This window comes from Sclerotinia sclerotiorum, genomic scaffold, assembly GCF_000146945.2.
Source record: "Sclerotinia sclerotiorum 1980 UF-70 scaffold_1 genomic scaffold, whole genome shotgun sequence".
Classification (NCBI taxonomy): Eukaryota; Fungi; Ascomycota; class Leotiomycetes; order Helotiales; family Sclerotiniaceae; genus Sclerotinia; species Sclerotinia sclerotiorum.
This window is the reverse complement of record NW_001820835.1, coordinates 383091-406231: the sequence shown is the minus strand read 5'-3', so window position 1 is coordinate 406231 and position 23141 is coordinate 383091. Positions and strand designations below refer to the sequence as shown.

Genomic DNA, 23141 nt, shown 5'->3' with positions numbered 1-23141 from the left:
TGCCGATATATCCAAATGTAGATTCTGGTGTGCTTGAACGAGTGCCATTAAGAACAGTTACAGAATTGGACCGGATTATATCTGGTGTCAATGAGGAGGCTCTGGTTCTCCCATTCAAAGAATTTCTTGGACTTTTGTTCTGGCCAAATGTAGCCATAGAATCATTGTATTTGAAATAAGGAGACCAGCCTTGGCGTAGAGAAACCCATATTCCCGTGACTTGAATTAGTGCCCTCATAGTCTCGTCCATTAGCTGAGGGGCTCGTTCAACAATTCTGTCGGCCTTGTCATCCTCATCCTCGTCCACATCATCTAACTCGCTAGATACACCGCTCACTGACGCCTTTGTGATCTCTATCCCAGATGAAGGAGATAAGTTAGTGTAATAATGTGGAATATCCAACTTTGTCTGGGTAAGAGTTGCCAGAATCGCGTGTCGTCGAGAATTTGGGTCTATTACGCTGAAACTGAATTTGACATCGTTCATAGACGAATCGGAATGGTTATGGTGGCCAGCTCTTCTCACCCATCTAATAGTAGTCACTTTCGTCCCGGATTCGTCAAACTTGGTCATCTCATAAGCTCCGGTTGGTAACGGGCTTGCCAACCAGACAGAACCATCGCCTAAAACTATTTCGGCCTTTCCTTGAGAGCCTCCTTCGTCCCTGGGCAATTGGCAAATGACTGCGATGAGTTCCCGATTCGAGAAACTCTCCTCATCAGAGTCCGTGTCATCCATGGAGCCCTCCGGTATATCATATTCTTCACTCTTCACAATCATAATATCGTTTGCTCCTAATTCACCCTTTCCTCTAAACATTCGAGGAAATCTTTTGGCCAATCTGGAGACGACGACTGTGGAAGGAAGGACATCCAAGGTTGGCTTGGGCCTTTTATCAAATGACAATAACTGCAATTGCATTAGCAATTTCGGGCGAATATTTAATAACCGTTGCTTGTGGGTCAGAGTCGGAGCCGGGTGTGCTAGACGGTATGCTGTGCTAGCTTTCGAGGATCTCCTGCCCCGTCTACCCCCATTCGTTGTTCGGCTTCCTTCGGAGTTTGCAACCGACCTGCCATCTTCACTCATGGCATCCGCTTCAGGTTCTTGAAATCGAACAGCATGCACCTGCTGATGTTCTAGTTTGTTCCGAGGTATATATTCAGATAGTGCTCTTGAGCGTTGAGTCGATAAAACTGGTATTGGAGCTTGAGATGTAGATACTTCTGGACCAGGATTTGAAAACGATGATCTATTCAAAGGCGATCTTCTGGGCATAAAATCGCTCTGTGGTCGAGGAAGGGTAGAATGTGAGTACTCATGGTTATGCATGCCGGCTGCCGAATGTAAAAGCATATTGATGAGAAGGGACGTCCCAGTGAAGGGACGTCCTCGTTTGCGAAGGTATCCGCGACTACGAAGTTACTTTGGAAGATCTTAAAAGATTCGAAGCTTTGAAAAGGTTATTGCATTCGATGCTCTCCGTATGCATGAAAGGAGCGAAGCTCGTAGGGCTGTCGGACAGAAAAGGTAGAAACTATATGTATAAAACGAAGAATTGAATTGGCAAGAGTAGTAGCAAGAATCCAGACGATCCCGATAATGCTTGCTTCCAAATTCGCACAGATGTAATAGCTTGCGGGACAAGGCTTGTATTGAAAGACGTTGTGGTCAGACGTTTGCTGCTGGAGGCTCAAGATGGGTTCGTACAACACAAGAATCTATTCACGCAGTCATCATTATTGATACTGTCAGCGGAGATGGAAGAGAAGCAGACAGAATATCCGAGTGAAAGAGCTGAATGTCAGCAATAACGTTCAAGCAGATATGAGTAGGTGATAGGTATGTGTGAGTTGGCTAGGAAGTGAGCTGGTAACCTTGGGGGAGGAGTTCATCAAGGAAAGGATTAATGCCTTGCTTGGATCAATTGAACTAGGATGAAGTGGAGTAGCAAACGGAAAGACCGGGTTTGAATGTACGAAAGTAATCAATCTATAATCAATATATAATCAAGTAGACAGAGACAGACTACAAGTACCTCAATTTTTTGGGATGTTTCTAAAGTACGACAAATAGACATCAATCAAAGTAATTAGTTAATCCTTGATCGGTCAGGTACTTGGGTTTATCCTTACATCCCTTATAACATGATCAGCCGATGATGCATACTAGCATTACTAGCCGTAAGTCTACCTGGCACTGTACCTATGTGCTTCTCCGTACCTACTACCTACCATCGAGTGCCATGCGCATTTGGTCTCCGAGGCTGCGAATAAGCCCCACCAATCGATGAAATTCCCTCGATGATATTTTTCAATCAAAACTACGGACTACCAATGTTTTCTGACCCGTCTCCACATGACTGCATAACACTTGTCATAGAAGACATCCACAACTGACATGGATGAAAGAAGAAAGAAGAAAGAAGAAAGAGGAGAGAAGAAAGAAGGATCTGTCGTTGAAAGATAAGTTCGTGGCAGAAAAAGAGGGCTGATTCGTACAGGAACCTTTCGGATTCGCTCGGATTCACTCGGACAATGCGGGAAAATCCGAGATTTTGGTTTCATAAAAGTTATTAATGTCTATTGTCTGGTCTATAGTCTAGTCTATTGTCTAGTCTATTGTCTAGTACAGTAGTAAGAGAGGGGACGGAAAGATGGAATGACAACCAGCCGACATTAACATAACCAAACTGTAAAAGTACGTAACTTATTGTGAATAGGAAATGATCCAGAAAATCTCATCAGCCATCCGCCGGTGCACCTTGGTGTTAAAGTAATATCTGCTCCGTAAACTTCCATTTACTATTTAGTATTTATTATTTACCATTTACTCTAATAATAAGTAGTAGCCTGTTCCTAGAATGAATCCACTCGCGGACTTTACGTTTCCCACATAGCCCTAATTGAAAGCCCTCAAATCTTTATAACAGAAGGAGAAATAAATACTGGGTACTGCTGCAGTCCCCATTAGTTTTCTTCGATCTCTTGGAGTCTCGATGACTCGACCTCGATCATCAAATGACAACAACTACCCAGTGCACGGGTACGAGTACGAGTACCGTACCTACCTACCAATACGGAGTATACTCTAATTATATTATTGGTATTCTAGTTAATCCATTCTCAACTGGGTAACTACCAATTAGCTCTATCTCTTTCAAGTATCTCCCAATACCTATTTAAAACAGCCTGCGCCGAATCTTCCCCTCAAATCAAAGCCATCGAAGGTATTAAGCATTACTTGGGTACATTGTATTCATTACCAATAAGCTCTGATGAGGTAGTCTTAAACCGTTGTGATGGATACTAGGTATTTTCTTCTTCACGGAGTGCTCTTAGCCTCTTACTCTGGTAGAACTTCGCGCAACTTGACCTGAGTAAAAACTAGCTGCCTAATATCTCTGCTAAAAATTTTGAATCGCCAAGATCCATAATAAACTTGCAAGGTACGGAAATTCTTAAGTCTCCGTGCAGATTCAAATCTCTTGGCATCAAATTTGTCGGGCTAACCTTTACCTGCCATCGGTAGTAGTAGTTAGCGAGATCCTAATCTTATCGTGAACCCTGCGCATGAGGAATACCTACGATGTGAAGCCTTCTCGGAGAGGCTGAACACTGAACCCTGAGTCCAACTGCCGAAACCTCAATCTCACAATGGCTTCAACAGATCTTCGTGCGCTTGAAGCACCGCTTCGTACGTTGATATTGTGTTTCACGCTCTGGAAGATCTCGCTTCTACTTATCGCAGCTAGTAGTCCAGGTCCAGGCTATGACACATCTACCAACCTCTTATTGTTGAATCTGCAGTCGGTCGAAAAAAAGAAGTTACCATCGTGGGTGCAGTACCTCATCGGCAAGTTGATAAGATGGGATGCACTTTACTTTGTACACGCGTCAAATCAGGGCTATGTCTATGAACAAGAATGGGCGTTTGGGTGGGGTTTCACCCGCATGATAAAATTTAGCACTATTGGTAAGTAGAGAGCCGACTGCCCGTCCGCACGCCTCGTTGACCAAGGTAGGACTTGAATATCTTGGGGTACCCCACTATGATGGACTAGAGGGGTTGGTGGGGATCTTGATTGCTCATGTCGCCCATCTACTTTCAATTCTTGTCCTTTACAGCTTGACCTTGACACTCTTCCCCTCAAAGAAATTTGCTTTGGTCACAGCTCTCCTGCACATCATATCACCGGCTGGAATCTTTCTCTCTGCTCCATATGCTGAGAGTTCAACTGCTTTCTTGACCTTCCTGGGTGTTCTCATTTTCACAAAAAGTTTTGCATCTGGAACAAGCAAGAGAACATTAGGCCATGACCTTCTTATCCTCATTTCCGGCGTAGTGTTCGGAGTCGCTACTACCTTCAGAAGTAACGCATTGCTCAATGGGCTTCTCCTGCTCGAGGAAGCATTCAGAACCCTCGTCAGCTTAGGTAATGGGTCTAATATAAACACCTTCCGTCGCCTGATCATCACTGGTTTAGGAGGCATATGTGTTGGTATCGGCTTCCTCACACCACAGTACATCGCATATCAAGAGTATTGTGGGGCGACGGGAGTCGAGGATACAAGAACGTGGTGTAAAAATACCATACCAAGTGTATATTCTTTTGTGCAAGCCTACTACTGGTACGTCAATGGATTCGGTGAGAACAAAGCCTTTCTAACATTTACCAGGAATAATGGGCCGTTCAAGTATTGGACCATGTCAAATATACCGCTGTTCATACTTGCCATGCCTATGATCATAATCCTAGGAGTATCTGGCAATGCGGGGTTACGGAATGCTCACTTCCAACAAATTTTTTCGGCTACCTCGGTTACCTCTGAGAAAGAAGTCAGCCCGCCAGTGGATGAAATCCAAAATACCGATAAAATCCAGATTATCCGGAGTTTAGCGCTCTCACAGTTGATTCTCACGATATACACGGTAATAGGTGGACATGTTCAGATCATCACAAGGATCTCATCATGTTGTGTGGTGTTTTTATGGCATATAGCCGCTTCGATTGGGGAAGGAAAAGATGCAACAGTCACAATGGTTGGGAGATTCATGATAATATATGCCGGCATCCAAAGTGGCTTATTCTCGTCATTCTTACCGCCTGCGTAGTATGGAAATAACAGTTGGGAAAACGGTTGCTACTTTAAAACATTTCCAATGGCGATTGCTATTGTAGGCCACTTATTACGCACTCTCTCTTTTCTCTTTTCCTTGCTTTGATATATAAGAAAATTGAGAAAGAATTATTTACAACTATATACCAATCAAATCAAATCCAGAACCTGCATCAGCACCAATGATTAAGAATTCTGGCGAATCAGATAAAGCAATAATTTTGATCTAGACAAGCTGCAATGAGCTATCTCAGGCTGTTAACCGCCTAAGGCAATCTTAGTTAGCTCCGTTTAGCTGCATATCTTCAAAGTGTTCACACCCACACACAACCTTCCAAACCTCAATAACTTCATTGAACAAGCAAAACATCGCATTACTACCACAATTATTATTCTTCTACTCTTTATTTTGCTCGTCTCTCAGAGCTTCAAGATCTTCCTCATTGACAACAGAAGACTTGTAAAAAAAGCTTCTCGCATCTCAAAGTTCAGAGTTCAGAGTTCAAAGTTCTCTAAAGAAAAAGTCATTCAAGCTACAAGCAAGCCATCCATTTCATCATGATATGATTTGAAAAGCTCAAATACTTAAAAAATATTTAATTCGAACGACACCACAATCATTCATTGTGAACATTCACTCTTAGCGGTTTTTAATACAGTTTGGAAATCATGTTCTTGTACTGATTACTTGAAAAAGAAATTATATTATTCGACCTGGCAAAGTTATTTTAACCTTGGACACAACAAAAGATTCAACTTTTGGAATTCTGGCCACAGCCGAAAACCATGTGGCAAGCAAATAACAGCTTCCAAAATAATGGACGGTATCAACCAAACAACTTCAATCAAGATGATTTATCCGGAACTACACCACTACCGTCTCCTTTTTCTGCGGTGGGCTCAGGTCCCAATTTCTTTCAACAGCCAAACATGTTGCAGTACGATGAAATGAATATCGATGGTTTTAACAGCTTCTCTCCTGAACTTCCTACTATGTACAACCAGACAGCTTTCGCGCATAATCAATTTATCCCCCCCAATCCACCAGTAAGTGTTTGGGACTGGCGACCTAGAATTCATTTCTCAATTTGGAGAGCAAGCGCATACAGCTAACCTCTGCCTATCTTCTCAGTTCTCACCTCAAGTGAACTCAACTAATAATAGTGTGGCTCCTCCTACTCCTACTCCGACCAAAGAACAGCTTGCTGCCAAAACTGCCGAATTAAGAGCAAGATTGATGAAGGGAAAGGAAAGCCGAGGCAACTCAGCTACCCCACCAGTTCCTGTACCCCCAAAACAAACAAGTGCGATAGAGTCGTCGAACTCATTGCAGCCATCCCCTAAAAGTCCTGCGCAGGGGACGCACATTGACGAACATTTACGTCGTGAAAAAGAGATAAATGATCTCATTTCAGATTATTCGGAAACCAAGTCAATAATAGGATCAAAAGTGAACCAGGAGGCAGGAAATAATACCATCAAGAGAACACCTCCCCTCAACCCATTCATCTCATCTGCGAAGTCTCAAGATCCTTTTTCAGGAAGTCCTACAAGAGTGACCAGACCCCAGATCAACACTGATCGGGCTAGTAATGGTACTCCAGCAGAGCGCGAAACTAGGAGTGTTAGGAATGGATCAATGTCAGAAGGGGAGATATTAGATGAACCTACTCCTAAGAAGCTTCCGCCCACTGAGCCAAAAGGAAATCAAATCAAGACAAAATCGGCTAACGTTAATGAAAAGTCCCTTAAGCCCGAAGATGATCGAATAGCTCGGTCACCTTATGCTCGTGTAAAGGTCGAGGAGCCTAGTTCCTTGACCCGGCGTCTAGCACCAGCACAGCCGTCAAGACCTGACGCTCCTCAGTATCGAGATGATCGAAGAGAAGAGAACGATTTTCGACCCGAGAGAAAACCAAGCGCCGATCACAAACATGAAAAGAAGTCACATCAAGATACCGACAAGAAACAATACCTCCGCAAGTTTTCTCGTGACAAAAATGACGATTATCGCCGTCCTGAAGCTACTAAGGAAGAGGTCAAATCTGTTCGGGAGTCTAAGCCACCAACACTGGCACAAGTCTTACCACATGATCCTGATTTGAGAGAATGGTTGGAAATGACTCAATATCACGATCTAACACATAGAAATAAGTTATTAAAAACTGCACGAGCTCTGAAGGAATTAGAGGAACAAAAAGCGAAACTTTTGGCAGGTATACAGGACGACCAAGGTCTTGTGAAGTATAACTTGGGTAACTTGATGAACGGCTCGATGACACAGTCTCAGGATGCCCCAGCTATAACGGAGCCTACAGATCTTAGTGATCGTGTGACATCTAACAAGCGCAATTACAGTGAGGTTCAAGACTCCCACGTGGAAGCAATCTATGGAAAAGCGGCTCGTCTTGAAGAACAAGAACATGACTACCGCCGTCTACAGAATTCAGTCGACTATGGTTCCTCTCGCCGTGCAAACGGTGATCGTGGAAGTCGTTTCCATTTTGAAGAGTCTCGTAATCGTGGTCGAAGCCACAGTAATGATCGTGAAGTATCCCCTGGTCCGAGGGCCTACGATAGCAGACCTCCACGCGAAAGATCTTATGATGCAGGTTCAGGCGGACGTCGCACATTTGAAGTACATGGAAGTTACAGAGGAAGGGCCTTTGATCCAAATTATCGAGGTCGAGGTCGTGGAAGAGGTCGCGGTGATTGGGCATCGCACGAGTCAAGAAGTGAGGCCGGGTTTGGATCGCGGAATGCGCTTGGCAAGCCTTTTAAAGATGCAAAAGGTTTCGATCGAGGCGGGAAAGGTGGTCAGTGAAAATCACTCAACTTGTCGACTGTCATTTTTCCCGCATCATTAGAGTTTGCTGTTATAGCGCTTTCTTGATATCCATGCAATCAATTTAGAACTGATATAATTAAAATCACTTTTGTTTTGCTGTGAAGTTGAGTGACGAGTGTCTGCCAAAACTTATGGGTTTTCTAGAAGATATTGAGAAGGTTCGCATACTAACGCGTTCAGATACAAGATATTTCATAGTAAAATCCTTCAACGATGAGAACGTTATTAAATGTATAGAAGATGTAAGTGAATTGAACATAATGATTAATCCCAGTGGATCCAACTGATTTGCACCAGGGTGTATGGACCACTCAAGCACAAAACGGACCCATCTTCAAAGAAACCTTCGAGACATGCAAAAACGTCATCCTCGTCTTCTCCATCAACAAAAGCCGAGCCTTCCAAGGTTACGTAAGTCCCTTTCCCCGTCCCCATCCACTTCTAGCCAAAACTCATCACAAACTTACACTTATATCCCACTAAAATATAGGCACGCATGGAATCTCTCCCCGGCAGCGTGCCCGTCCCCTCGTGGCAGCATTCTATCAATTGGGAAAGCGCGGGCGCGTTTAAAGTCAAGTGGTTGGCGGTTTGTACGGTGAGGTTCCATAAGGTGGGGTATTTGAAAAATTCGTTGAATGCGGATTTGGCGGTTCTGATTGCGAAGGATGGGCAGGAGATTGAGGGGGGGTGTGGGTGCGAACTTTTGGGGGTTATTGATGGAGTTTTGGGGGGGGTTTTGGGTGGGGAGGGGGAGGGGGAGGGGAGGAAAGGAAGGGGGGAGGAGGGGGAGAGGGAGAGGTTTGTTGATGCGGAGGCGTTTTGGGATGATTAGGGGGAAGCGGGGGTGGATAAGTGGATGGTGGAGGAAAGAGGAGATATGGGTGTAAAGTTGAGAAAGATAGAAAGATAAGTGAGAGCTTACTAGATTTGCAGTAAGTATCTTACTTGGGATAAACAATCTCGTAAGTGAGTCTATATAGGATATCTCGTCTCTTTCCCATTATACTCTTACTTCTCTTCTAGTCTACACCTCGAAATACAAGTTTCAATTCAAATTTCGATTTTAAACTGTTCTGATTCTGATATATCATAAATTGAGTATCAAACTACGAATAACCACCAGCACCAGCACCAGCCACATCTTTTCTGTTCTTTCCTTTCCTTTCCTTTTCCTTTAATATACTATTCATTTCACAACTAAATCAAAACTATTCGTCTCCGTTCAAAAACCAACATACACTCCTGGCCCCTCGGTCTACTAGCCGCAAGCTGATCCTCCATCTCCATATCACCTTCCCATCCTTCTTTTATCCTCGTTTTATATTTCGTGTAGATTTCCTAGATTAGGTGTCGCATTTCTGCTGGTGCTAGACTGTGAATTGGATGATTGTGTTGATTAGTTTCATGATTCCAAAACTCCACAAGAAAATATGTATTTCCCAATTTCCTCTACATCTACAGGTAAAATGTAGGAAATAAGGAAAGAAATGATATACTGGAAAACCAGGAAGAAGAAAAAATAAATAAATAAACATACTTCTTCCCAATACAAGCTCTCCCCCCTTCCCAAAAGCCAAATAACCCCTCTCCATCTCCCTCGTCTCATCCGCACCCATAAGCCACCTCTCGGGACGAAATTCCTCTACTGCGTCCCCGAATATTCGTCCATTGCGATGGATACTCCATGCTTGCACGCTGATGGCGGAGTTACAGGGAATCAGGTATTTATCGATGGTTTTAGGTTCGTGTTTGGCGACGAGTCGTGGTTGCGAGTTGGGGATTGGTGTGTAGAGGCGCAGTGTTTCGTTGATGACGGCGTTGGTGTATGTTAGTGGGGTTTCTTGGTTGGGTTTTGTTTCTGTGTTTGTTTCTGTTTTTGCACCTGTATCTGTATCTATCTCTGACTTGGCCACTGGAGAAACAAGAGACCGATGAAGAGTCTCCTGAATACTATAATTACTAGGCTGTGGAAGTTTATACAAAAGATACGTAAACGCTATACCTGTAGTATCTATACCTGCAGCCAAATGATCCATAATCTCAGCTGCGATTTCAATTTCTGCCAAAGGCGGAGATGCATGCTGCAGTGTATGTAGAAGCGTGTAGGGTTCTTGGCTGGGTCGGAGACAAGTAGAGAAGACGTGGGTATTAGTTAGGAGGGTAGGAATTTTTTGAGGAAGAAGCGATAGGAGGTAGGTGGAGAGGGGTTGGAGGTAGAAAGTTACGAGTTGAGCTGGGGAGGGTGTGAGGTTAGAATTGTGGAGGAGATAGGTCTAAGAGGGAAGACGGAGGGCAAATTACTTACTTTTGAAAGTAGAGTAATAGGTCATCTCATGCATCATGTCCATACCGGCTTTTTCCTCAATAGATTTCGTTCCTTCTTTTCCGAGGAGAACGTGACTGATACAATCTAGTGCGTAGCAATGCGCATATCTCCGTTATTCTCTTTAGCTATTATTGTTCCTATAGATAGAAAAATAAAACTTACATAAACATCAATAGTTCCATTTTCCGAATCATCGATCTTCTGAAGAAATGCTCGACTTCTTTCTTCAATTGCATCCATAATAACGGGTTTGAGAATCTCAGTGTTTCGATAGGGTTTTGCGGTATTTCTCTTCTTTTATTTGTGCTAGAGGTTGTGTTGTAGATATTAGCATTGATAATTTCCCAATCTTCCCTTTCAATACTTAGTGAAGAAATGCTACATAGTCATTTTCATATCACTATCTCTTTTCTCCTGACACCTCTCACCCTCAAAACATCCCCACCAACCCCCCCTCCCCCCAAACAAAAAAGGAAAAAAGAAACATACGTCCCCCCTCCCCTCCGTCGAAAAAGTAGTCCTAACCCCCATCTGCCTAAAAAGCGCATAAAAACCAGTCTTATCCAATTCTCTCTCCCCTCCAACCACACCACCCATACCCCCAATCCCACCATAAACACCCCTCATCCCCTCCAACCCACAAAACGCAAATTCCCTCACACCAATCCTAATACTTTCTCCAAATTTCTTATGTAGAGATTCGATGTATATACGTCGATTACCGTTCCATTCGTGGCAGCGCAGGATCAGGTTTGTGAAGTGGGTGTACCAGGGTCCGGGGGGAGATGGGGGTTTTGGAGGGTGAAGAGGAGGTGCTAGGTTAGTGTTAGGGAGAGGTAGATGAGGGGGGTGTAGATGAGGAGGAGGGTGGTGAGGGGTGGGAGGGTTGGAAGGGGGGAGAGGAGGTTGGTGAGGGAGGTGAATATCATGGTTGATGGTGGGCTAGTGTGAACTTTTGGAGTTGTGGTGCCCGATAGTGATGGTGATGGTTCATGGTAACTTTGTGAGTATAAATTAATAGATGGATTGAGTAGTGACCAAGCTCATGAACAAAGGATGACATGCTTTTCTCCTTAGATAGGGGTTCCTCCTTTAGGAGGGCTATCTCCTTTATTAGCGTTACCGGACAGAGGAACAATATGAATTAACTATTGTTTAGAAACTATTGTTTAAAACTATACAAGAAAATATCGAAAAAGGAAGCAGGTTTTTCCAAAAAGGTATTCTCAAAGTACATTATCCAAAATATCATTTACTCCTAAACTCATCACAAATTAACATGTGAAACTTTTCTGTTTTCTGTTCTGACTTAACTGATTGATATCAACACTGTCCTTGACTAAACCAAATTGACAGTGCTACCTGAATAGACATTAATTCGGTATATGCATCTAAAAAAATATGTTTGTGGGTGGTGCTGTTCAATACTTATAAGTTATGGATGGATGAATGGATCCTTTTACATTATTTAAACCAGTATATCTGAAGCTTGCATATTGGATATGACGATAGCTCCAATTGATTTCAGATTGCCGTATGAGTTATATGAAGTCTAGATTCTATACCTAAGTTGTGAAGTACATCGTAGTTCAGATAGTATTTTTCAGATGATATTAAGTGCAATTAAGAATGTTCAAGATAAGGTTATACAAATCTTTGAAATGATCAAGTGAAATGTAGTTGTATGATATGTATGATTGTGCAATTTAATATCTGATAATATAGGAACAGGTTCAAAATCATCGAATATATATTGTGTAAATTATTTAAATCGATATAGATATTTAAAATAGTAGAGAGTCTGCTTGAACGACTTAATCAAATCCAACGCTTGAGATATAAACTTATATCCACTATTCCGCGCACTGGTATATCTCTTTATACCAACCCTTCGTTAAAATATCATATCTCAGCTGCACATGCAGGCGGAGCATGTTCGAATCGAAGATGAAGTTTTCCGGCAGATGGTCCGCAGGTATATCCATCCATTTGATCGACTCCATCGTCATTTATGACTAGAGTGGTAAAGTTGGTATAGATGGCTGCTACTATGAGTTTTATTTCTGGATAGTTGTTAGTGTTTAAATTCTGTTAAGACGGAAATGAGACAAGAGAAGAAATAGGAGGAAAATCAATGAAAGCGGAAGAGCTAGTAAAAAAGAAGCGCAGAATGCACAGGAAAAACCTACCGAGCATAGCAAAATTACTACCAATACACATTCTACCTCCACTACTAAAAGCCCAAAAAGTCCTATCCCTTTCCCGTTTCTGTTCATCCGTCATACCATTTCCTTCCATCCATCGCATATAATCAAATCTTTCCGATTCAGGAAAAACTTGTTCGTTACGGTGGACACTATGAGCCTGTGCGCCGATTCTAACACCACCGGGAATATTCTTATAAGGACCAATATCGCAGCTAGGATATGGAGTCATACGAGGAAGACCACCCGGTATAGCGGCGCGGAGACGAAGCGTCTCCATTAAGACTGCATGGAGGATGGGAAGAGCATCGAGATCTTTACGATCTGGAATTGTTGGAACTTGGGATGATGTAGATGTTGAAGAGAAAAGCATGTTGGGTGAAAGAGTGAGGAGTTCTTTCCTTAGAGATTTCTGGAGCATGGGATCAATCGATAAGTGCCATGCTAGATATGTAACTGTGATGCCTGCAGTTTCGTGACCGGCGGCAAGATGATCAATCATTTCACTGTAGATACTACGATCTGGAAACTTGAGCGTCTCTTCTTTGAGAACTGAGTCGGCGCCGCGGATTTTACTTTCTTTCTCAATACCGGTTATCATGGCATTGTAAACTACTGGTTCATTGCCAGGCTCAGTATCCCATGTTCCTCCCTCTTTGATAAATTTGGCTGTAGCCTCGCAGCGATGTTGGCACCATTCCTCTAGTTCGTCATTGGCAGAATCGACGAATGAGGGGACGATACGGTAGATATAAGTATTGAGAAATCGAGTGAGGCGGGGAAGTTCTTGTGAATAGAAACTGTAACGATGGCGTCCTTGATAGAGCCTTAGCCAATGTCTTCTGTATGAGACATCTTTAATAAAGTTGGCGCCGTTCTTAAGTCCGAATAGATAAGAAGAGATGAAATCCATAGTAGTGCCGTTAAATAGGTCGTAAACATCAACCCCATAAGGACTTGGGGAAGATGAAGCCAAGTTTGAAATAGTAGGTAGAAGGCGCTCAAAGAGGATGACCCTTGCCTGCTCAGCCAATGCTGGAGACGACTGGAGTGTGGATTTTGAGTAGGTATTTGAAATCATTCTCTTTCGAGAGGAATGATTCTTCGAGGGCAGTGTTGAGAACATACATGGGATACTACCACGTGGTTAGAGAAGTCTTCGGAAAACTTTTGGGAGAAAAAAATTACCCATAGTTGTCAAAGAAAGAATACCACTTTCCCTTTTCAAATCCGCCTCCATATACAAGTCGAAGGCCCTCAACATCATTAGTAGAGAGTTCATTTGGACCTAATCGAATCAAAGGACCAAGTTGTCTATGCAATGCATGTACAGTCCTATTTTCCCGACAACGAAATCTCTGAAACAGAATCCAAGTAGGAGAAAATGGAGAAGACCAGTGTGCATTTGGGATCTTTGCCAAAGGGGAAAGAAATGCAGGATAGATGATGAATCTCCATATGAGACCCATCAAAATACCTGCAAAGCCCAAAGTAGATATAGAAACCATGATGAAGGGTATCTAAAAGTACTTCCCGTGATGAACCCTCAATCTGAAAGCTTTGTAACTGTACTCAAGCAGTGTAAAGGAAAGATCTGATCCCATCGAACAAGAGAGGTATGTTATATAGATAAAGTGGGGGAGTGATTATTAGTTGATCCCCACCTGAGGACTCTCAACAGCTTATTGGAGGCCTTAAAATGATTCAGTCCTGTTGGCTTAAATAATCTTGGCGGGTTGATGTATGATATATTGGCTGAAGGTTCTCGTCGCATACAATATATATTGTTAATTTGGTAGATGTGGTTGTACAGCAACGCTTCGCCCTCTTATGAATTCCGTATTAATCATATTTTCCGACCCCTCCCTTATCAGTTTGACAATGACAATGACACTTTTACCCCACTAGGAGGCTAAGAACCTCAGGTACGTGCTAGTGAAATCAGGGGAGACCTTGCCCAGATTGGAATTCCGAGCTGATCCCTAAAAGTCGTGGACCAAAAGTAGATAAATACTGGTTGAAGAAGGTCTAGCTTGATTACCGTCAGAACTTTCAATGGACTTCTATTCCGTAGTTCTTTTATTTATGATGCAGTGAAACGCAAGTACATAGGGAAAAATGTGTCATCCGAAGTATTATTAGTCCTGTTAATCATTGCTTTGTACATGAACTTGAAACTTGTAGTTGCGGGTGAGCAAGAAAGTAGTGATGATTCATAGTTGAGAATATCCGATATATAAATGACAGTGGTGATTCTGCAACCTTTATCATTCCTGATATCTGGTACACGTAAGGTCAGAGGATCAGTTATCAAATCCAGAAGGACTATGAAAACAAATCCAATATATGGGGGCACAAATGACAAAACATGAATCACCTATTTGTGACATGAAAGAGGTTCTTTGTTGGTCAAGAAAGGTATGACAATGTACAGTACATGGACCCGGTTATGAAGTCTGCCCTTGCAAGCCACATGGATGCCACTCAATATATTTTAATAACCTTGTATAACCTTGGGTGCATAGCCTTCCTCAAGATATGCAATATCTTCTGCAGTCAACTTTCCAGAGCTGGCAAATTTTACAGCCTCTACTGCTTGATCAATTCTCTCTTTGCTACTCAAACCAATAATTGGATTGACACCTTCCTTGCTAGACACCATGCAATAGCCACAGTGGCCATGCTTACTCCCTTCTTCTTCGCGATCTCTTCAACACGATTGATGACGAGTTTATCAATTTCGCTCTCCTTGCTACGGATCATGGCCTTGAGCATCCTGTCACTATTTTCACGGGTTGTACCTCGGTCATTGAAAGGACGAGCTAGTGCTCCTCTAGCAATGGGGCTCCATGGAATGAGTCCTACACCAGCGTCCCTACAGTATGGGATCATCTCTCGTTCTAAAGGTAGTTAGTATAAGTATCTTCTAAACATATAGAAATGAAGGACATACCTTCCTCGCGGTAGAGCAAATTGTAATAATTTTGCATGGAAATGAATTTGTGCCATCCATTTTTTTCTGCGATATTTTGGAGTGTTTGAAATTCCCACGCGGCCATCTGCCATATGTAAGTCTCCACTCTTAATCTTACGATGCATCATCTAACTTACACTGCTTGCACCAATATACCGAACTTTGCCACTTTCCACAACATCATTCAGGGCTTTCATGATCTCCTCCCTGGGAGTATCGCGATCGAGTCTATGGATCTGCAGGACATCGATATATGTGCCTAATCGAGCAACGCTCCTGTCCACAGCATCAAGAATATGCTTTCTACTCAAGCCAACCTGATTGACCATGTGCCCATCGTTTGTCGCAAGCACCGAGATATGTGGTTGTTCTCCACCCTCAGCAACGCCGAAATAGCATTTGCTAAGAATAACAACCTTGCTTCTTGGAATTGAATATTGCTTCAATGCTTTTCCGATAATTTCTTCGGATCTTCCATTGGAGTACACATCTGCAGTATCCCATGTATTCAATCCGAGGTCGTATGCATGTTTCAGCAGTGGAAGAGCTTCATCCTCGTTAATCACCTTTTGATGTTAATAGAGTACTTAGCAACGGGACATTTAAAAGGATAGCTACCCAGTCTTGCCACTCGGATGATCCAAAAGACATTGCACCAAAGATAACTTTGGATATCTTCAATCCCGATTTACCGAGTCTTGTGTATTCCATCTTAAGTTCATTGGGGGCCGACATGTTGATTGTAAGGCGGTACTTGAATCTATAGCTAGGGTGAATCTATAGCTAGAAAGTTCTGTGAATGCTTTCAACTGAGAATATGAAGAATATTATGGTTTGAAAGAGAATGAATTTTGAGATGAAGAGAGGAGAGATGTCCTTGATGTTCTTTATAATGACTCAATGCTTAGAAATTGTCTACCTATTTACCCCTCTCTGCACTGCAGTTGAGGAATCGTTTGTCAATTCATGGTGGAGTTACCCCTCCTAGGTCCTTTTTAAATCCGGTGGGTGATGTCACGTAATATTAGCCCGTAATTATCCATAGATGACAGAACCTCCCATTTCTTTGTGCCGGTCGAAGCTTCCGCTGCTCTTACCGTTGGCTCTCTAATCGACAGAAATCGGGAGGTTTGTAGTCACAATTAGAAACTATGAAATACATAGTAGGTACATAGTTGTTACATAGTTGTTACATAGTAGCTACATAGTATTCAACTAGGTATCTAGCGAAAGTTCTTGAGAGATCTTGAATACAATAATTATCAAGAAACTACCTACCTACCTACCTAGTACGCACATAAGACCTCTTCATTCTCTGGCAAAAGAGCACAAGCACCTTGTTGACTTTTTTCTGATGAGCCTTCTCAACTTTTAGCTCTTTCGGACTTTATACCCGGTTAATCCCGCTTCAGCTAAGATAAGACACTGATAAGCTTAGCTCCGATCAACCGATTATCTCCCATCCCACAATCAACCCCACCTTCGTAAATACGTAAAGTTGATCCTTTGCTTTGTACTGTACAAGGTATCAAGTTGCGTCGCTTTCCCCTTAAGTAATTCATGTCTTGGCTTTCAACAAACTTTCATTCCTTCGCCTCTTTCATGGATTTATTTGAAGAAGATTACAATATTTCCAAATACACGAAACAGTAGATCATATACAGCTCTCGAAATGTCTCTCACTGTGTTGACAGATTCCGATATCAAACACCTTCTTCAAGACCTCACTCTCAAAGATCTGGAAGCTTTCCAAGATCAAATGAGACAAGCTCTTCATGAGTACTCTACAGGAACTCAAGAGGATGATTGCTGCAGCTTGCATCAGCCTAGAAGAACAGTTCTTGAGTCAAAACACAAACGAACAACACTCTTCATGCCGGCAACTGCATCGGCAGGAATTGGAATGAAAGGTATGCATTTTCTTTCCCAAATAATACCACTCGAGCCTCACTAACATTCGCAGTTGTAACTCTTCCTCAACCAGGCTCATCTAATGAAAGTTCTGATTCCGACGCCGTATCTACCTCTTCATCCATCAAAAATCCAAACACACCTCAAGGATCTCTCACACTCATGGATAAAACAGGACTACCATTTGGCTTTCTCAATGCATCGGAGACGACAGCCTTTCGCACAGCCCTAGCTTCCTCTCTTCTGATTACACCTCGTACCAAGGTTAAAACTATAACTGTTTTCGGTGCTGGGAAGCAGGCTTTTTGGCACATCCGTCTCGCCCTCATCCTTCGTGGCTCAACCATAAAACAAATAAATATTATAACTCGCGCTTTCACAGACCGTGTTCGGGATTTAATGAAGGCATTTCTCGAAATACCCACTCCCACAAAAGAACGTGAAGGTTGGAGCAATACAAAATTCTCCGTTCTTAGCCCTGCCTATGGAGAGTTTGCTCGGCTTGAAAAAGAATACATACGAGCCGCGGATGTTATCTTCTGCACAACTCCCTCTACATCGCCTTTATTTCCCCATACTATCTTGACCAATACTGAAGGTCGCAAGCGAGGACGGCTCATTGTCGCTATTGGCAGTTATAAACCTGACATGATTGAAATACCTCTGGAGGTTGTGGCGCAAGCAGTTAAAGTTCATGGAAGTGGCCATCATTTTCATAGGCATGCAGAGGAAGGTGGAGTAATTGTAGTTGATACTATAGATGGATGCAAACAGGAAGCAGGCGAAATAATTCAAGGCAACGTATCAGCAAAGAATTTGGTGGAATTAGGCGAATTGGTCATGCTGTCCAATGGGATTGATCCTCTTAATTATTCATCTGCTATTGACGATTCAGATGAATCCCCACGAAGCTCATCCGACTTTCACCATTTAAATCCAAACGATACTGGGAATGGCAATGCAACACCAACTCCCCACTCGCCACTCTCACCCTCCTCTCCACCCCTAGCCCGTAGCATGGCCAACGTATTCCACACGGAACATTCTACCTCCCGTTCATCATCCCGCAGCCCCTCTCGTAAATCATCTTTCTCGTTTCGCAAACCCAGATCCGGATCCGCAAGTACAAATACTACTGGTTCAAGTGGAATGTTAGGAAAGGAGGTACAAACAGAGAAAAAAGATGCGATGAGTAGATGGTTGAGTAGTGGGAATGTTATCTATAAAAGTGTGGGATTGGGACTTATGGATTTGGTAGTAGGGGCAGAACTGGTTAGATTGGCGAGAGAAAAGGGGGTAGGTGTTTGTGTGGAGAGGTTTTAAAGGGATGGGATGGATTTGATGTTTCTGAAAATGGGATTAAAAAAATTAATAGATTCAGGCGAAATAGCTGGCTGTAGCATTACCATAGATACCATGGGAGTTTTGGAGTTGGAAAATTATAGATATTGGGATGTCATAGGCGTATTATACATAATCATTTGAAGGGAAGTTTCAAAAACGAAGAATTCTTTACTTTTAATAGCATGAATAGCCATGAGCGTCTATGTATATCCGTCCATTCTCCCACCTCTCCTCACCTCCTTCTTCCTCTCAAACACAGGGTATTCGCACAATACAAACACGATAAACCAATCCTCCCAATATACCATATACCCCATCCATCCACCCTTCAGATCCAATTGTGTAATTAAGATGTAAGATTTATATACCCGATATACCCTGGTGAACCATCCATATCATCAGATTCAGATTTAGATTTAGATTTAAATAAGATCTATATTTAATCTCCTTGAAAATTCTCTTCTAGGGTGGGGAGAGGGAAGAGAGTGGAAGAGATGGAAGGGGAGAAAAGGGCAGTTATTAGATAATTGAAGATGTATGGATATTAGTTATTAGGTTCCTAGAAGGATATATAGAAAGAATATTATAGGATTGTGAATTAGAGTTTGTAGTACGTTGAAGTTGGGTATATATATATGTATATATCTTTGTTTTGATATATACTATAAGACTTATAAGAAAAAGAAATATATAAAATACAATATATTATTCTATTCTCTTCTATACTCTAGAAAAATACAAAAATATAACATAAAACAAAACTACTATATATCAATGATTAACAAGAAGTAAGACAAAACAGCCCTCTTATACTATCTTATCCTATAGATAGTGCTTGGGCTCAAGGTAAAAACGAAGAAACAGATGAGATATGAGATATGAGAAACCCAACTACTGAGTCGCTTTCAATACCTACCAGAGTATCCTTTTAATCGATCCGACTAAAAGATCAATCACATAATATCTGCCTACCTACCTACCCACCTAGCTCTTATTTTTTATTTTCCATTTTCTATTTCCTATAAATAGGTAGGTAACTTATTAGATAGAAAGATAGAAAGATAGAAAGATAGAAAGATAGATAAATAGATGAAATAGATGAAATAGATGAAATAGATATAATAATAATAATAATAATATTCGATTCAACTCATCCATCCATCTAAATATCCAAACGTCCGAACAGACAAATCCTCGCTTCTAGACGGTAACAGAAAACCCCCTACCTTCCTACCTTCCTTCCTTTTCAAACTCCCTTTCCTGTCTTTGCCTTGCCTTCCCTTGTCTCGCCTTGCCTTTCATTCATCCATCATACAGTATATAACATTTACGTGTATCCAAGAAGACCCATCTATGCGTAACGTACGAACGGTAGAACCCTCAAATAGAGAGAGAGAGTAGTGATCGAATTACGCAGTACTAAGTTTCGCGCCCTCCTTTCCAAAAACTAACATTCCATGCGCACCCTTCACCAACTCCTTTGCTCCCTTGGACTCCGAAACTCCATCTGTACCTGCAACTTCCTCCTCTTCCTCTTCCTCTTCCTCCTCATTACAATTTCCCACTCCCAAATCCCGGATCTTGCCACATGCGATATCATACACTACACCATGAATCTTTAATCCTCTATCCCGAATCGCCTCTTCCACAACCACATTTCCCATCAGTATCTCTACTCCTTTCGCAACATTCAACTCCGCTAGACGAACCGCTCGTGCGGAATCTTCTTTGATGGCTTTTAATTCTTTCTCGTGGATTTTACTCAATGCCTTGATGGGTGCAAGCCAAGTATCCAAAACTCCACCAACCCTTGAGCCTCCCAAAGCAGCAGCGGCACCACCGCAGCAAGTATGACCGCATAAAACAATATGCGCTACTTTCAAGTGCGCAACGGCGTATTCGATGACGGCGGAGGAATTGATATCGGTCGGCGAGACGATATTGGCGATGTTGCGGTGCACGAAGACATCGCCAGGTTGGAGACCTAGAACGGTAGTTTCGGGGACACGGGAATCGGAGCAGCCGAGCCAGACTGTGGAGATGTTAGGTTTATTGTTTTGTGGGTGTGGTTGCCGTGAGGAGAGCGGGCTCGCGAGAAGATGCTGTGGACTTACGGATACTAGGACTTTGACCTTGGGCCATGGTAGGGAAGAACTTGGGGTTTTGATGGCTTTTGTAGCCTGCCCATGCGGCGTTGGAGCTCAAGGCATAGTCGAAGGGAGTTTCTAAGTGATTGTTAGTACGTACGTCATGATATTCCTGAGACCCTTCTCTCTGTGGTGTAGATTCTCCGATATGGTGAGATGATATAAAAGGTGGTGGAACAATCATGGAGGGGGAAATTTACCAGAGCCCATTATTATTCTTTCGTAATTTCTCTCTCTTCACTTCAGTTCCTTTCCTTCACTAACTTCACTTTCCTTCAATTTAATTTCTTCTTTCTTCTTTATTTCCAAGAGGACTTGAGTGCGCGCTCTCTCTTTAGTAATCTTCGTAATCGTCAAATATAGTACTTCAATATCGTAAGTATTCCGACCGAATAGGAGTATTCCTTCTCTAGGATTCTCTTTGCGAATTGTGTTTGCGTAGGTAAGTAAGTAGATAGATAGGTAGGTGGTAGGTATGGAAGCAAAATATGGAGAGCAGAATAATATGAGTAATATGTTGTAATTTATAACGGGGAATTTTGGCGGGATTAGCACGATATTTAGCCTTAGAGCACAAATGTTGAGGGTCCGAAATAAGGTAAATTGGAGACTCTTCAGCACAACCAGCAAGATCAAATCAGAAAAATTGGTGGAACAGTGGAAAACTAGAGGAGACTAGATCGAACTAAAGAAGAGGAGACAGGGTTACGACCTGCACGATAAGAGGAGGTTATTTTTTTGCTCGATAAGAGTTGGCCAATTGGAGTCACTCAATTCGTGGGAAAATAGTTGGGGGAGAGTTGCTTGGAGGGTTTTGATGATGATGGATGATAATTTTTCTCTGTAACCGTAAATAGCGATTTTATTGTATTGTTGTAGGGAGATAGATTGATAGCCAAATAATCTTATATAAGTACTAAGTATAAGAGAATAAAAGATAGGAAAATAGATAAAGATGAATAAATAAGCAAACAGATCATCCATCTAATATAAACCTGTAAGCAACAAAAAAGAGGACAAGACAACTTCACACATTACAATCCATGTCTGTATGATGATTCCCAAGATTTCTCCTGTCCCAGAGTGTCAATCAAACAGTCACTTGTAACGCATCGGATCTGTCCGAGTGTAGTAGATAATCTCTTTTTTCTATTTTGTACTCCTCCAGGCTTACTCCAACTTATACACACGTACGGAAAAGAAAAGGAATACTCTCCGAACATCAATACATAGGTACTGTGTACCTATCTCCCCTTTTCTCTTCCATCTTCCACCTCCCATCTGCCAGCTTCCATCCCATCCGCATACATTTGTAACCATCATATCTATATCCCTCAAAATCCCATCCTTCTATATATTAATCCCCAGTATATGCCGTGTTCCCGAGACATTAAAATACCTTTTACCCGGTACATATATATTTGATCTCTGTACGGAGTACAGTATGCACTGCAGTATCCTACTACCCTACCATGTCTACATATATCTTCACATCTCGATTCTCGAACATCGAAATATTTCCCCTGAGAAGTTTTTCGATTCGCGTACCCATGAATTAAAGGGATCAGTCGTATTCAATCCATTCATCCAATCCATCCATCTGTCTATCTATATACAAAATTCAAGATCCATCTGCAAAATCCCGATAATCCCGTCAGTCCGCCCGACTGCCGTGGCTTGCCGTGGCTATCAACTCTTGGTTTTGTTTCCCCAAGCGCTCTCGGCATCTCCAAGAAAACTTTAAGAATTCAATTCGAGCTCTTGTTCATATTTCATACCTTGGCTTCGTCTTGGAGATAAAATAAATCTACTATATAAAACAACCAATTTATGGGGGATTAACTTAGTTGTGTTTCTGCAGGATTGAGGAGATTCTTGCAAGAAGTGTTTGAATATTGAATACCATAATCATGTAAGATATCATGGATTCTAGGAGCCATGTCTCGAAATGTGGTACCGGACACGTCTGTGATTCTTGGCGCATCTCAAGAGGTTATTATTTGAACTTCCTTTCCTTCTTGAATGCAGTACATGAACTTTACCTGAAAAGGATTCCAAGAATTGACTCAAACACTTCTCGCTTACAGGCTCACTCCCTGCCGGAGAAACGCAAAATTTTCCTTGGGAGGAGAAAAAGAAACCCCGAATGTAACATAAATATCAAGAAAAGATCACCAAGAGTTGCAAGGGCACGTAATGTTTGAACTAGACCAAAAGTCAGATAAATTATGGTATCATACAGCCTTTTATATTTTGATTTCTC

General features: G+C 42.1%; 9 protein-coding genes across 9 annotated transcripts; 3 read left to right on the top strand and 6 right to left on the bottom strand.

Moving 5' to 3' along the window:
* Window positions 1–333: 333 nt before the first annotated feature.
* SS1G_00154 (hypothetical protein) lies at window positions 334–1357 on the bottom strand (the record flags this gene model as incomplete). The annotated part of the gene is made up of 2 exons (XM_001598018.1): window positions 334–354; window positions 527–1357. 2 exons carry the CDS (start codon window positions 1355–1357, stop codon window positions 334–336), a joined length of 852 nt encoding a protein of 283 aa, XP_001598068.1.
* Window positions 1358–3657: 2300 nt separating this feature from the next.
* On the top strand, window positions 3658–5154 carry SS1G_00153 (hypothetical protein; the record flags this gene model as incomplete). The annotated part of the gene is made up of 4 exons (XM_001598017.1): window positions 3658–3976; window positions 4347–4632; window positions 4681–4840; window positions 5131–5154. The coding sequence occupies 4 exons, from the start codon at window positions 3658–3660 to the stop codon at window positions 5152–5154; spliced, it is 789 nt and encodes a 262-aa protein (XP_001598067.1).
* A 753-nt stretch (window positions 5155–5907) lies between these two features.
* On the top strand, window positions 5908–8804 carry SS1G_00152 (hypothetical protein; the record flags this gene model as incomplete). The annotated part of the gene is made up of 5 exons (XM_001598016.1): window positions 5908–6168; window positions 6254–7937; window positions 8150–8211; window positions 8267–8380; window positions 8460–8804. 5 exons carry the CDS (start codon window positions 5908–5910, stop codon window positions 8802–8804), a joined length of 2466 nt encoding a protein of 821 aa, XP_001598066.1.
* Window positions 8805–9339: 535 nt separating this feature from the next.
* SS1G_00151 (hypothetical protein) lies at window positions 9340–10311 on the bottom strand (the record flags this gene model as incomplete). Its single annotated transcript, XM_001598015.1, has 3 exons — window positions 9340–9344; window positions 9510–10205; window positions 10278–10311. The coding sequence occupies 3 exons, from the start codon at window positions 10309–10311 to the stop codon at window positions 9340–9342; spliced, it is 735 nt and encodes a 244-aa protein (XP_001598065.1).
* Window positions 10312–10595: 284 nt separating this feature from the next.
* SS1G_00150 (hypothetical protein) lies at window positions 10596–11361 on the bottom strand (the record flags this gene model as incomplete). The annotated part of the gene is made up of 3 exons (XM_001598014.1): window positions 10596–10604; window positions 10788–11113; window positions 11337–11361. The coding sequence occupies 3 exons, from the start codon at window positions 11359–11361 to the stop codon at window positions 10596–10598; spliced, it is 360 nt and encodes a 119-aa protein (XP_001598064.1).
* Window positions 11362–12200: 839 nt separating this feature from the next.
* On the bottom strand, window positions 12201–14010 carry SS1G_00149 (hypothetical protein; the record flags this gene model as incomplete). The annotated part of the gene is made up of 3 exons (XM_001598013.1): window positions 12201–12361; window positions 12488–13638; window positions 13691–14010. The coding sequence occupies 3 exons, from the start codon at window positions 14008–14010 to the stop codon at window positions 12201–12203; spliced, it is 1632 nt and encodes a 543-aa protein (XP_001598063.1).
* A 1111-nt stretch (window positions 14011–15121) lies between these two features.
* Window positions 15122–16211, bottom strand: SS1G_00148 (hypothetical protein; the record flags this gene model as incomplete). The annotated part of the gene is made up of 4 exons (XM_001598012.1): window positions 15122–15402; window positions 15456–15561; window positions 15614–16042; window positions 16095–16211. The coding sequence occupies 4 exons, from the start codon at window positions 16209–16211 to the stop codon at window positions 15122–15124; spliced, it is 933 nt and encodes a 310-aa protein (XP_001598062.1).
* A 937-nt stretch (window positions 16212–17148) lies between these two features.
* Window positions 17149–19606, top strand: SS1G_00147 (hypothetical protein; the record flags this gene model as incomplete). Its single annotated transcript, XM_001598011.1, has 4 exons — window positions 17149–17386; window positions 17440–18683; window positions 19198–19246; window positions 19560–19606. The coding sequence occupies 4 exons, from the start codon at window positions 17149–17151 to the stop codon at window positions 19604–19606; spliced, it is 1578 nt and encodes a 525-aa protein (XP_001598061.1).
* A 534-nt stretch (window positions 19607–20140) lies between these two features.
* On the bottom strand, window positions 20141–21088 carry SS1G_00146 (hypothetical protein; the record flags this gene model as incomplete). The annotated part of the gene is made up of 3 exons (XM_001598010.1): window positions 20141–20763; window positions 20846–20956; window positions 21079–21088. The coding sequence occupies 3 exons, from the start codon at window positions 21086–21088 to the stop codon at window positions 20141–20143; spliced, it is 744 nt and encodes a 247-aa protein (XP_001598060.1).
* Window positions 21089–23141: the final 2053 nt, after the last annotated feature.